The following is a 15184-nucleotide window of genomic DNA, read 5'->3' as shown; positions in this document are numbered from 1 at the left end:
ACAATTATGCAACTTACGCTTTATTTCTGTTCTCACAGGCTCATCACATAATTAACGTATTTATGATAGGCAATAGGAATAGCGGGAAAGATGAAAGGAAATTCTCTAGATTTTCTAATAATTATATTGACAATTTTCCCAATGAGCTTGAGGACTTCATGTTATTGTACTTCTTTTCCATGATTTTGCATTCCTTGATAAGTGACATGTAAATAAATAAAAAAGAGAATGAAAATGCTCTTTTTTTTTTATTTTGTTTTATTTTAGGTGTTTGCCTAATTATTGTGAACATGGCGGGGAGTGCTCACAGTCCTGGAACAGCTTCTACTGCAACTGTGCCAATACCGGATACAAGGGAGCTACTTGCCACTATCGTAAGTCTAAGATGTTTTCTGGCTATTTTTCTCTTCTGGTTGAATGTTTCTCACTAAAAACCTATACATTAGTATTGATCATTCATATTAAAAGATTTTTCAGTCATGTAAATATTCACAAGTTGGTTCAAGGAAAGTCCTTGAGAATATAAAATATGTAGCAGCAAAAACTCATTGAAAGTTCTAAAGCTTATCTGTTTCTGTTTCACATTTTTCACAATTTACATGAGATCAGTAATATACTCTTCCATCCATATACCTTCAGTTTATGAATCAGCAAATCATTTAGAAATGTGTTTAATTCATCATTATTCATTACAACAATTAGTATTATTTTTTTCAGAGACAGTGGAACTACATTCATGTATAATCACATGCACTAAGCCTTAAACCTGTGTTTATGTAGTTGGCTGAATCAAGAATTAGATTAGGAGAAATTAAAAAAAAAAGACAAAACCAACAACCCCCCCAAAAAAAAACCCAAGCAAAAAACCCAACCAAACAAACAACAACAAAAACCCAACAAATAAACAAAACCAACCAAACAAACAAAAAAAAGGAGAGTAACTAGTTTCACTGGAGATCCTCCACATTTGTACCACTTTAACTATATTCTGGGAAACAGAATAAATCTGGAAGCACTGCTTGAAGACAATTATTGAATAATTGAGTCTGTTTAAATTTAACTAAGACTATTTTCTTAAGAAACCATCAAATTCCAATAGAAAATTACATAGTTTGTGTATTATGAATATTTCATACAGTTAGCAATCCGAATCGTTTATCTTTCTCATAGGTGTTGCCTTATAATATCAGTAATCATCAAGCAAAAAAATACAAAAGTCACAGTCTTCCTAGAGCTAGCTTGATTTTTAAAAATATCACTGTACTAGTACTTTTTTAAAATATTTCAGTAAACTTAATTTATATAGATAAAAATCTAGAATATTAATAATTGCTATGGAGTTATATTTTTATTTGTATAGCACTCATCACTCTTTGTTTTGTCTGAATTTAAAAGCTCTTTCTTTTTGGCAGACTGTTTTCAAGTTTCGATAATAACTGATAGAGCACACAGTCTAATTTTGAAAAGAAAGACCAGAACAGTATGACTGCTGGAAGCATTATAATGGTTAAAGGAGAAGTTGGGCTAATGCAGTCTAGCTATGGCATTACCATCAGTGTTTCCTGTTTTTTTAAGTTCAAAGGTGGACTCATAAGTCCCTTGCTCAGGTTTTTGGTCATAAAGAAGTCATCACAGAATTTTCTTTATGTTTTGGCTGATACAAAGTATACATGAGATAGGACCAAGGAGCTCTCATTTTGTCTTTGTTTATTTAGTTCTTTTACCGCAGTCTCTGACAAGTCATTCGCCCTTCTATTTAAACAGGAAAGAAAATAAGAAGTATGAAAGCCAAAAAAAAAAAACAAACCACAAATGCCCGGAGACAATCAGAACATCTAGAAACACTGCCTGCCTTCTGTCTTATGTAACAACAACACAAATCTGGTTTAGTTGATGTAGTTTGTGTTTGTTTCCTCAAAGTCTGATTAGCAGGATCTAGGTAGTACCCTTGGCATTCACATTATTGCACAGGTTTTACAACCATTTACTCACCTACATTTTACAGTTTCCTCTCTGAAGTTTCCAGATTGAAATAAGGGAGAAAATGCTTGAAAATGCCCCTTCTGATCTCCTCAATACATAAAACCAAATGCGCTCTACAGAAACAAATGAAAACATAGTTCTGGTTATGTGATTTCTTCTGTATTCTTTAGCAGTGAACACACACGTCTTCTTTTTCCCATTGACAGGCTCCACATGCTTTTTTTTTCTTAATTCCCTGACTAAAATGTAAAATTACGCCATTACATTTGTGATAGAATTTGTTCTTTTACAGCTATCTATGAGCAATCATGTGAAGCCTATAAGCACAGAGGGAACACTTCAGGCTTTTTCAATATTGATTCAGATGGAAGTGGCCCATTGGGACCGTTTCTCGTATACTGTAATATGACAGGTGAGGTGATGAACTTTCTTAGCTCACAGCTGGGTCTGTATGCATGCTCATTATATTGAAACACAAGTTATCAAGTAATAAGCCTTTGTACCTCATAAGTTTAATGTATACATACACAACAAAATGAAGGTGACACCTTAGCTCAGAATACTGGGCAAAGAATTAGGCTGGGAAATTAGAATAATAACAGGATTCAGGCTGTGAATCTAACACAGTGTTTCTGTTGTGTTTTGCATAAGTGAGACGTGTTCCATATGGAGACAATGTCATACTAGTTCATTTTTGGAGAGCAGCTTTGTTTTTGCTGAAGGTACAGCCTCTTGAGAACATTTAAGAAAATGAGAAATAAGCTATACTTTACGAGAAAAATACTGATTTTTCTAGGCAGCTTTCTGAAAAATTATAATTCAGAACTGGCCATTGTTATGAGGAATATAGATATTAAGCTTAATTTTTCTAATTGCAAATAAATCTTTTGGAGAATGGAAATGCAATCAGTGGGACACTCACAACCTCACTTCCAGGCACTGTGCCTCCTTTTCTGCTCTTTGAATCACCATTCACATCACTAGAAGGTTTAGATATCAGAGGTTTTTGTCTGTGTGCTTTATAATAAACCAGTTGTCTATGAATGCCTACTGGTATATGTCCTTTTAATGAATCTTACATTTAAATGGCTTTTTTAAATTATTATTTTATTTGTGTCTGTTTCCTTTTCTTTTTGCTTAGGCTGTATTTATTTGAATTGCTTTCCAGCCATGATGATGGAAACATTTCGTTGTATTATGTGACAAAAATATATTTTTGCACAGTTATAACTGTTTGAAAAATTGCATGAATAAGCTACACTTTAATTTGGTTCAGTTGCATCCTAAGTGTTAAGAACTTGACTTTGAAATGTTATCATAAGCTTTTGATGTTGATTTGTAAATTTGTAGTCACATTTATTTATTGAGAAATTGACAGAACCCTGACTGCCAGTGGCATTGGCTGATTTTCACAATGATCTAAAGAATACTTATTATAATACAATTCTCATCATCTCAATCAGTCTGTGCAATTTAGCTACTCTTAACATGTCAGGTCCTGACTTTGACTTCTATATTTAACTGTGCTAGCTCATGGTGGGTACGCTTCTGTCCTGGGTTCAGCAGTAGCAGTCATTTTTCTCCTTAGTAGCTGGTGCAGTACTGTGTTTTTGACTTTCAGCCTGGGAATAGAGCTGGTAACATTGATGGTTTTAGTTGGTGCTCAGTGATGTTTACTCTGACCAAGGACTTCTATATTTGTTTTGTTCCCAGTTTCATCATGACTAGTATTCCCTTTTCCCACCAGAGGCAGCGAAAGCAGATGCCTGCATTTCTTACAGCACTGCCTTGTCTTTGACATTCATGGGAGTCTATTTTCACACAGCTGGGAGGGAGGTGCCTTTCCCTGGTTGTATTCTTGGAAGTAATTTTCAGAATGAAAAGACTACAGTTCACACTGCCAGCTAAGATGACCAAATTCTGCTGTGACCTTTTTTTTCTTTTGTAAATTTGTGAGTGTGATAGGAAGTCTGGTCGATGACTTGTTTGTCTAAATTTTTATGCCAGTATAGCCTTTGGATATATATTTGTGTCTGTGTGTATGTGCATGTACAAAAAAAAAATCTAAGTTTGCCATCTGCTTTTTGACACCATGCGTGTGTATTTAATAAAATTTTATAATTTGACCAAAAGTTGGTAATAATAATAATATAATTTAAAAGTTATACTAATAAAGTAATAATAAAAAGGAGCATAGAGTCCTGTAATATAGCATTTTTTGAATAGTCATCTCACCTTGGTATTTCCTTTAGATTTTCTGATGAATATTTGTCCTTTAAGTGACCATGAGTTCTTTCCTCTCTCTAAGTATCTTATAATGTCAGCCATGTGTAGCCCGTAGGAAGCTAATGGAATACAATAAAATGTAACTCTGTCAAAGAGTTTGAAATACTGCTTTAAGAACATAAGAAATATTATCATCAATACTACAAGTTAGAAAAAAATAGTATTTCTTATATGTACTCAAATTACGTTGGCCATTAAGACACAAAAATACAGTGAAGATGAATCTAAACTTGCCTGACCCAGTCTGGCTTCAGCCAGGAGCCTGCTCATCCCTACCTTGAAGTAGATTCTAGACATGGGTGTCAGATTGTTATAGGCTTTGTGACTGGAAGCTGAAACGGAGTAAGCTCAGTGCTTCCCTGTTCATAGATAAGGAGGTATGGTAAATGTGCAAAACAGGACAATCATATGAGCCTTTATCAACTACACATATTTGGGGCAATTTACATTTCAAAAAACATGAAGTGAGTAATCTCTAATACTAAGCAGAGTATCTGATTGTCATGGTTTAAAACTAGCCAGCAATCAAGTGCCACACAGCAATTCACTTACCCCTCTACTCCTTTCTCCCTCCTTGAGCAGGATGGGAAGAGAATTAAGACAGTGTAAAACTCACAGGCTGATATAAGAACACTTTAATAACTAAAGTACAATATATTACTAATAATAATAACAATTATAAGGGAAATAAGAAGAGGAGAGAATATAAAAAAGGGGAAAGAAAAAAAACCCACAACACCAATAAACACAAGTGATGCGCAATATAACTGCTCACCACTCACTGACCAATACCCAGCCCAGCCCGAGCAGCAATCCGTCCCTTCTGGCTAACATCCCTCGGTTTATATACTGGGGATGTCATGCTGTATTGTGGAATATCCCTTTGACTAGTTCAGGTCAGGTGTCCTGTCTCTGCTTCCAACTCCATACTGGCAGAGAGCGAGAGACTGAAATCTAGATCAGGATGAGTGCTACTGAGCAACAACTAAAACATTGGTGTGTTATCAACAATATTCTCAGACTAAAGCCAAAACACAGCACTGTGCCAGCTGCTGGGCAGAAAATTATCCCAGCTGAAACCAGGACACCAACGTTACATTTCCTTGTATGCAAAGAATAGGACAGAGTAAGCAATGCATTCCTGTGTTATTGTACCAGCCAGTTTTATCCTTCCTGTGACTCACTGTACAGAAAAATTATTTTTCTAGTCTTAAAGTAAATATACAGTAATTAGTCTGTTATCTCTAGTAGCTTTTAAAGTAATGCCTTCATATAAATATTGTTATGCCAAGTTTAGTTCTTGATCTGTGTGGTTTTGCGTTGTAGTAAGTTTTAAAAATTAAAAATGCATTCAATCATTGCTGTAGAAGTGTAAAAGAAGACTTCTAATGAAAGAATATCAAGATAACTGTAAAACTATTGAACTACTTTGTTCTTTAGTGTAACCCACATGGCTCCAAGTTGGACAAAGTCTGTTTCATAGCAAACTGCATATCTTGGTACATACCTTTTATAAACATGCTATATATCGTTTATTGATCAACCACTTGAATTATATGTATATTTATATGCAAGTATTTTCTGCTCTTTTATTACAAGAACATTACTTCGGAACATATTTTTCTAAAAATAATATTTGGAGTACTGAATATTTACTAGTGATTTGTAGAAAAAGCAATCTTGCAGACACAGTTTAATTGCTTCTAGAATAAATATTTTGGAAATATTTTGCATGCCGCAGTTTGTATGAATCATAGTCTGTCTGCACAATTCAATGAAATACATAGCTGACTTACCCAGCCATATCTGTGTCAAAAAAGGAATGAAGAGCAGTATGTGGTTTTTAGGAAATGCAGCTCTCAGTTCTGAACTGGTATTCACCATGTTATAGTACCAAATCAAATAGCAACAGCATGGTGGTTGCCATAAATTAATGTCATGTCAGATGTTTGGAAGAAACTTTCTATTGACCTTTGGAAACTGTGCTTCTTAGTTCTTGACTAAATACAGGGTTTGAATAGTACTTCACATAATTACTACAATTTGATTTTAGATGGCTAGGATAACTCAACTTCATGTAATCTGAGTTTTATAGTAAATACAGTATTTACAAGCTACTTTTGCTTCTTTGTATAATAGAAAAAGTATGTAGGCCATTTTCTCACACAGAATTTAAATTATAGTTGTTGTAACTAGAATGTAGAATAAAATTGATTTTATTTTAAAAAGCAGGCAAAATAATAATAAGCATTATTTCCTTTTATTCTTTCACTGCAATTTATGAAGTAAACTATATCTTATTGTAGAGACCATTATTTTGGTGTTGTCACTTATGCTTTTTTTATTCAATTATCATAACAAGCTGAATACCTGTTACAGTCATGGTATGATAATGTACAGATTTACATCTCTGTTTGTATGCCTGAAAGCGCTTTATGTGATCGAAGAAGTCACCTTAAAGTTTAGTTGATTTCATCATGGATTCTCTTTCCATTAGCAATTTATGCAACTACTTTTCATTCTTTATTACTTATTACATGTGTTTTGAAAGATGCAACATGGACAATTATGCAGCATAACAACACCAACCTAACCAGAGTCAAAAGTGCTAATCAAGAGAACCCTCACACTGTGTTTTTCAAGTACTTTGCCAGCCTAGACCAACTTGAGGCTACAATTAACCATGCAGAGCACTGTGAACAAGAGCTTGCTTACCACTGCAAAAAGTCAAGGCTTTTAGATAAGCAAGGTAAGTAAAGCAAACAATCTTATTGTGGTATAGTACCTTTCATTTTACTGGGTACTATAGGTATTTTTTCTGTCAAGGTTATAGTGTTTTGCTACTACAGAGCTTGAACTACTTCATATATATAGTGCTCATATTTCTGTAAGTTACCAAGAGACATTTGAACCAGAAAAACACAAATGGCAGTTTATAATGATCTTCATTCATAGAATTAAGTGCTCTCAAAGTTAATTTCTCTCATAAATCTTTTAAATTAACAGAGATTATTATTAACAGAGCTCTTGTTGGGCTGCCTTCCAGGGATTTTTAAATATTAATGAAAGAATTACTGAGGAAATATCTCCTTAACACAAACTAGAGCATAAATATCAGAATTTTATTTCTGAATGTTTTTGAACACTTAAACATAATGTGAGTGCTTTACAAAAAGCACTGGTAACATTAAATTTCCACTGTTCAGCATAGGCATCCATAAAAAGAAAAAGGATATGTTAAAATGTGGATTATTGACAAAAGTATATATTTTTCTAAGAGAAAAATGAATGGAGACACTCTGACATACTTAAAGGAAAATGAAGTTTATGCAGTCTACTTAAATCTTAACTCTCACTGACACAGAGCTACTGTTAATAGGATTTACAGTTAAAATTCCTTCTAAGTAGTTCAAATAATGTGGAAGATAAAATCTTAGTGTTTACCGTCTTTTGAAAACTATGTAAAATTGTTTGACTTCACCACCAGAAACTGAAACTGCTCAAATTGATTTAATGGCATCCATTCCTACTAAGCATAAAGCAGGTCTCTGACTGCAACAATCTCTGGTTCTGTCTCTAAAGTTTTGTAATACGTACTCTTTCTCCTCAATAATGTCATGGATAGCACTGGACTTCTTAGACTAGAATTTACTTTTGGCAGAATTATCTGCTTAAAAACATCTCTACAGCATAAAAGGTGAACTTACGCCTTAAGATGTCCCACTGAGTGTCCCTTTTACCTATGGGTTCCAAATTAAAGTTATGGTTAGATGTTCAAAAGCCTGGTTTACACAAAGCAAAGGTTTCAAGATTCCTGTTGGTATTAGACATTACGTTATCTTTTGGCTGTTAGCTGTCACACAGGCTAAGTGGAAGCCACCCAAAACCCAACAATAAACCCCAGCTTCTCAACTCACCAGTTTCAGTTGAGTGATCAAGCTGGAAAAATGAAAACATTTAGGTTGGAGAAGAAGGGAGCAGAGGGAAAGACCCAGGCAAGCAGGACACTTTTTTTTTTTCAATGTAGTCCAATGAGATTGCACAGAAATACTTAAAGAGTCCATTAGGTCAATTGTGCTGAGACATCTGAAATTTAGAGGTTTGAATGGTAGAAATGAATAGAAGTTATAGGCACGGAAAAGTTATTTGTGAGTTTTATAGATTTTCTAAAATCTTTCTTCGTTTAAACACTACCAAAGACTGTACCAAATGCAGCTTGCCATTCCTTTAAAGAATGGCCTTTAGTCTGTTCCGAAAGAGCTCTGAGGTGACAGAAAGCTAGGCTCAAGTGATGGTCAGTCTCCGTTTCTGCAGGAAGGCCACTTGAAACAGTCAAAGCTGAGGTTTGTGATATAGGGATGAAATAACAACACTTATTAAGGAGAGTTAGGGTTTAAGTTTCCCTCTCTGAAAGCAGCCAGAACCACACCTTACAACTGTTTAGAGGATGTTTTAACTTTGCCTTATATTTTGTAACATTCTTAACTAAATCACTTCCTTTAAATCAAACTAAAATTTTTACATTCCAGAAGTTATATCTGACATTTTTTAGTCCAAAGATAGTGACCATGGTGGATGACTTACATAGGACAAATCCTTTTTGACCATTCACTTAGAGTAACAGTGAAACCAGCTGAAGTTCCTGGGAGAACAAGCAGATGTCTCTTTGTAGATAAAGACTGCTCTATGATTTTGAAGGGCTAGGTCTGACCTACAAGGAGAAAGAAAAAAAATGGATTTTTTTTTCAAAATACATATGTTAATACTGTTTTTTGGGGAGCTCAGTGTTCACTGTGCCTAGAGTATCCACTGAAACAGATGTTGTTTTCAACACCTCAATTACATCAGCAGCAAACATGAGTTTGCACAGTCTTAGAATCACAGAAACACAAATCACTGAGTAGCCAAGGCTGGAAGAGATGTCCAGAGGTCACCAGGTCCAGTGCCTCTACTCAAACACGGCAACCTGGAATCAATTGTCCAGGACCATGTCCTGACCACTTTTTAATGTCTTCAGGGATGGACAACTCCACAATCTCTCTGAGCAACCTGTGCCAGTGCTCAGTAACCCTCACAGTGCAGACATTTTTTCCTGATGCTCAGGAAGAGCATCCCATGTATCAGTTTGTGCCCATTGCCTCTTGTACTGTCACTGGGCACAACTGGAAAGAGCCTTCTTTATATCCTCCCTTCAGGCATTTATATGAATGGATGAGGTCCCTCCCCGAACCTTTTCTCAGTCATTTTTACACCCTCCCTTCAGCTATTAGTATACATTTATAAAATCCCCTAAACCTCCTGTTTGCTAGGCTGAACAGTTCCTGCTTTCCAAGCCTTTCCTCATAGGAGAGGTGCTTCAGTCTTTTAATTATCTCTGTGGCAATTTGTTGGACTGTCTCTGGTATTTCCATTTCTTTTGTAACGGGAAGCCCAGGACTGGACAAAATTCTCCATGTGTGCACTTCTTCATGTGTGGTATCACCTGTGCTGAACAGAGGAGAGGAATCATTTCCTCCTACCTGCTGGCAACATCTCAACCTCCTAATTCAGTTCAGGATAACAATAGCCTTCTATGCAGCAAGGGCACATTGACAGCTCATGTTCAACCTTTTGTCCTTCAAGACCCCCAGGCCCTCTTCAGCCAAACTGCTTTCCAGTTGGGTGGCCCACAGCATATATTGCTGCCTATGGCTGTTCCTGCTCAGGTGCAGAACTTTCCAATTCCCCTTGTTGAACTTCATGAGGTTTCTGTCAGCAAGTTCTTTAGCCTGGCAGAGTCCCTTTGGACAGCAGTGTGACCCTCTGGAATATCAGCCACTCCTTCCAAACCCTTGGTGTACATAGGAGTCCAAAAGTTTTCAGAAGTGGTGGAAGATTAGGGTTATATTTACACAGTGATCACTGTAGAGGTTGTAGCTAAGAAGATCTGAGCAATCACTTTAAAATTATGTAGACTAAATACCTAGCTCACTGTTAAGCAGAGCTCTTTACAGAATTAGCTGCATCAGTGCTGCTTTCTAAAAGACATATCTACAGTCTTAGAAGCAGTCAAGCAATCTACTGTTAAGCAAAACTGGCAATGCCTAGATAAGCCCTATTTAAAACTGGGATGCATCTAAACTGGTAACAATCAGTGTGTTGTGAATATATGCTAAAATAGTTTTAGTCTGGCAAATACATTTATTCTTTGAATACAATGAAATGTAAGCTGAGGCTTACATTTTAAATTTGTTTCTGAGGCTGTGAGAGTAAGTTTTTCAAATATCGTCCAATTTATCATCTTTTTCTTTCAGAAATAAACATTTAAAAGTTGCTGATATCATAGAAAAGGAAAATGCTAGTATCTTTTGAAAATTAAAAGTTCATGCAACTGCATGAAATACTTCTTTTGTGTCCTGGATATCAGAGGGCTGGGGAAAAAACGGGGAATTTGGCATCCTCTTTTGTTTTCATGTCTTTTTTCTTCAAGATATATCTTTCACCTGAAAAGCATGAAGATAAGACAAAATATATTCCTCTGAAGAGCAGCAATTTCAGATTTGAAACTGTTTCCAAACAATATAGTTCTAGGTTTTTTTGAGAGCTTTGGAAATAGATTTATTACCTATTTTTATCTGAAACATGTAATTTTCAGCCTGCTTTAGCAAGTATGCATTCTAACTTTTCATGTCTCAATAGAACCATAAACTTCAAAAGTTTTGCTAAAATTTTTTGTGAGGAAATGGCAATTGTAAATGTGAATTATAATTAAATTTTATAGGATCTTCAGCCTATTTAAAAGAGCTCAGAAAGCTAGATAAGTATTCTGTTTCAAATAGAAATGCTTTAAAAAATTGAAGTGAAGTTTAGGAAGGTAAAGTGATCTAATTTGAAATTTTCCCTTGCTAAATTAATTGCTATTTCATCTATTCATAGTGAAGACTATGATGATAGTCTTCACCAAGTTTTCCTGTTTAAGATTACATTTATGTATTTTCTTGCTGATTTTTATGCATGTTTCTTTGAATGATTTTATAGTCAGAATTACAAACCAAACAAAAAGCAGTCAATCACACATAGCTGATAATTGAAGCATTACTTAACATTGAAATGAAATTCAAATAACATTTTACTGAAATAAGTTCGTTCTGTTTCATTTATTGTAAGCACAATGAAATAGTAGAATTTGAAATGCAAATAGGTACATTATCAAATTGCCTACACAATTTAATCCCTCCAACTTCTGCCATCTGTATCACTAGCTATGCTTGGCAAGTACAAAATTTGGTGATGGTCATATAAAATATCTTTTGGAACATGAAGTCATGAAGGAATTCTTAACTGACTGTATTTTAAGAATACATTATATTCAATCAGCCTGTATAGCATTTGCAAACAACATAATTAAAGAAGTCGCCTGTTAATACATTTAAGTGATCATTATGAAAAAATCTCTAAACATTTTAATAAGCTCCATTTTCCTTAGGCAATATTTTCTGCCAAAGCAAGGATAACAATCTGGGCTAATCAGTATGAACTTACAGCATTTCAGTAAACAATTCTCTCTTCACCCAGCTATATGAACAAATAACTGAGACCATTTTTTAAAGACACCCCAATGTCCCTAGTGAAAGACTGGGAATATTAATTCTAACTACAGTATAAACCTAAGGTATGTTGTTGAAACAGCAGAAATACTCTGCTTTTTACTGTCTTAGTTGTTGGAAGTTTTTTGAAGTGTTGTCTGATAAATTATTTATAAACTGTCTCTAGTTTTTCTTCCTCCTGTGATAGCTTGCAAACACAAACACTGATATTGGACATTGATGCCATTATGCAAGTTTGACTTTTCCAGAAACTGCTCATACTGGTTTTTGGCCTGCTGTGCTGACAGTTGTGTGGTAATGAATGCAGTCAATATGGTTACAATCTGAGAGACTGTCAGTGTAACAGAGGTCTTTTCTAACAGTGAGGTTTAATAAACAGTGGCAGTTATAAGTAAAGCTGAGACTAGGATAAATTCCAGCTTCTTTGTGGGGGCCTGCTGCTGAATACTTGGATGTTCAACAACAGCAAAAAGAAGTGCATCTATAAGAAACTCAGTAATTTATCAGTACTTGATTTCTTCTCAGGCTTTGACTTTCAAGCATTGCATCTGTCACCCTTCTTCCTTCTCATTTGAGATGGTTTATCTTTATGCTTTATATCTTTTAGCTATTATCTGTTCAGGATATATTTCCTGCTGCTGTGCTTGCTTGGCAACATCTTTAAGCTTAATCTGCAGTATTGTAACGTTAAGAAAACATCCAGTTTTATCATCTTGCTACAAATAATGCTGACTGGATGCACCACACAGAGATGTAATAGTCCTGGGAAACCTCACTTCTGCTCACCAGACAAATCGTCTTGCTTATGGGAGCGCCATTAACATGATTTCTGCTGCTAAGTATATAAATTCTGAATCTGCTGCCTGTGACCTAACAGGTCTTTGGGCATTTCTGATTAACACCACTCTTCAGCTTCTTAACATTCATCACAGATATAGGTAGTAGTACTCTTGTAGTGGGATGAGATGATTTCTGCACAGTCTTTTTTTTTTTTTTTTTTCTGTCACTCTTCTCATTTTGTTGCTGCTAGTTCCATGATCTGAAATTGATATTTACTGAGAAATATACTACCTTGATTCTTAGGGTGATGGCATCTCCTCTTTCATGGACCATTTTAAAATGAATTATATTAATGCATTGCTTAAGATACATGATTCTAATATCATGGCTGGCTGAGCTAGGGACTGTGAGTTCCCTTTTCCACTAATGCAAGCAAAAACCTGTGACAGTCATTTAATACCTGATAATGAAGTATTAAACTGAATAATTATTTATCAAGTAAATGTAGTATTTTCTTTTTCCAATTGTTGTTTAAAATTTTTAGATTTAAGGGGTGATTTTTCTCTGCTTAACCTTTCAGAAACTTGCTTGGATGAGAAGAGCTGGAAGAAGTAAGAGACAAGACTAGTTACTGATTTTCTCTAACCTGTCTTTTAGGCGGGATGCCACTGAGCTGGTGGATTGGGAGAACCAATGAAACACAGACTTACTGGGGAGGATCCTTGCCAGCTGTACAAAAGTGTGCTTGTGGATTAGAGGGAAACTGTATTGATTCACGGCATTACTGCAACTGTGATGCAGACAGAGATGAATGGTGACTTTTTACTGTTGTTTATTCACAGTATTTTCCCTGGAAAGTAAATAAAGAAAATATACAGGCCTTAGCACATTTAGAACACCAATTCTAATGTATATTTAAAATACTATAGTGTCACCTGTTTCTTTGGTATAGAACACAGACCTTAAAAGTCTTTTCCAGCCTAGCTGATTCTATGATCATATATGCATTAAGTATTATTGCTAATTCTTTCGTTATGGATTCTGAGAAGGGTTTACTTTTATGCAGATACTTTCTAGTTTTTCAGTATATCACATGATATATATGAAGACATTAGATCTTACCTTTAGTACAGCTTCAGTTGCTAGTTTTAGAATACTGAAAATAATTAAAGAAGAAAAAAGTAAATTTTTCATGTAATTTTTAATTACACTTTTGTGTTTAGACTTTTTACCTTCTTTTTTGTCATCTACAACTTAGATAATTAAAATTGGGCACCCTTGCTCTGAGCAAAGGAAAGAACTCTCATGGAATCCTACTCTAAGGGGATAGAAAGATTTCTAAAATGTAGATCTTCCACTTGTACTTGAAATTCTCTGACATTATTTATGATCCCATTGGAATAAGTACTGTAAGAGATGAGTTCCTGTTACAATACCAAATATGGCCCTGACTTTTCAATTAAGGGGATCAAGTACAACTTTCTCAGCAATAGCTCCAGTAAAGTATAGGACTCTATAGAGCAGGAAAAGACCTTCCAAATGAAAGCTTTTGTACTGAAGAAACTGTTAAGCTTTTAAACTTGTAAAGCATACTTATATAAATCAGATTCAGTTAGTACATTAATACAAGCATGTTAATTAATGTATCAACATTTGGTTTTTGTAAAAAAAAAATGTAAGGAAGGTACTTAGGATCATATTCATGTGTACAAAATGAAGCAATACATTATTTTCTCCTCAAGTTATATATCCTTCATTTAAAGGAACTACTAGTGAATTTGTTTGGAAGATGCTTATTCTCTCATCATGAGCACAGAACACAGATACAGAAATGAAAATACAACAAACAGTCAAAGAACAATTCTTCACAAGCTTCAAAAGTTTCTGTAGGGAAAGAATTTGCATACTGCGGTGTTGGAATGGAAGATTACAGACTCTTTAGAAAAGACAGGCCTGGCAGGTGGGGAGGGGGATTGCTATTTATGTTAGGGATAGGCTGGAGAGTATGGAACTCTGTCTGGGGACGGGTGAGCAGTCGACAGAGAGTTTGTGGGTCAAGGTTAAAGGGAGAGCAGCGATGGGGGACATTACTGTGGGGATCTGTTACAGACCACCTGATCAAGAGGAATCTGCGGATGAAGTGCTCTATAGACAGATAGGAACAGCCTCGCGCTCACAGGCCCTTGTTCTCATGGGAGACTTCAACCACTCTGACATCTGTTGGAGTGATGGTACGGCCCGGCACAAGCAATCCAGGAGGTTCGTCAATTGTGAGGAAGACAACTTCCTTCTGCAAGTAATAGAGGAGCCGACAAGGAGAGGTGCCATGCCTGACCTCGTGCTCACCAACAGGGAAGGGCTGGTTGGAAATATGACGCTCCAGGGCAGCCTTGGTTGCACTGACCACGAGATGGTTGAATTCGAGATCCTCAGGACAGTGAGAAGAGCGTGCAGCAAGCTCACTGCCCTGGACTTCAAGAGAGCAGACTTTGGCCTCTTCAGGAACCTGCTTAGTAAGGTTCCATGGGAAACAGCCCTAGAGGGCAGGG

General features: G+C 35.7%; 1 protein-coding gene across 1 annotated transcript in view; it reads left to right on the top strand.

Annotated features, from left to right (window-relative positions):
• The window catches only part of CNTNAP4 (contactin associated protein family member 4), a gene marked incomplete at both ends in the record, with an annotated part of 227851 nt that overhangs the window by 171886 nt on the left and 40781 nt on the right, over window positions 1-15184 (top strand). Inside the window, 4 exons of the mRNA XM_080637446.1 lie at window positions 268-374; window positions 2276-2395; window positions 6821-7018; window positions 13293-13449. Of these exons, the coding sequence (XP_080493572.1) occupies window positions 268-374; window positions 2276-2395; window positions 6821-7018; window positions 13293-13449 (582 nt within the window). The remainder of the gene's footprint in view (window positions 1-267; window positions 375-2275; window positions 2396-6820; window positions 7019-13292; window positions 13450-15184) is intronic.

Source organism: Psittacula echo, assembly GCF_963264785.1.
Source record: "Psittacula echo genome assembly, chromosome: Z".
NCBI lineage: Eukaryota > Metazoa > Chordata > Aves > Psittaciformes > Psittacidae > Psittacula > Psittacula echo.
Note: the sequence above shows the minus strand (reverse complement) of the source record. Positions and strands in the feature narration are given on the sequence as shown.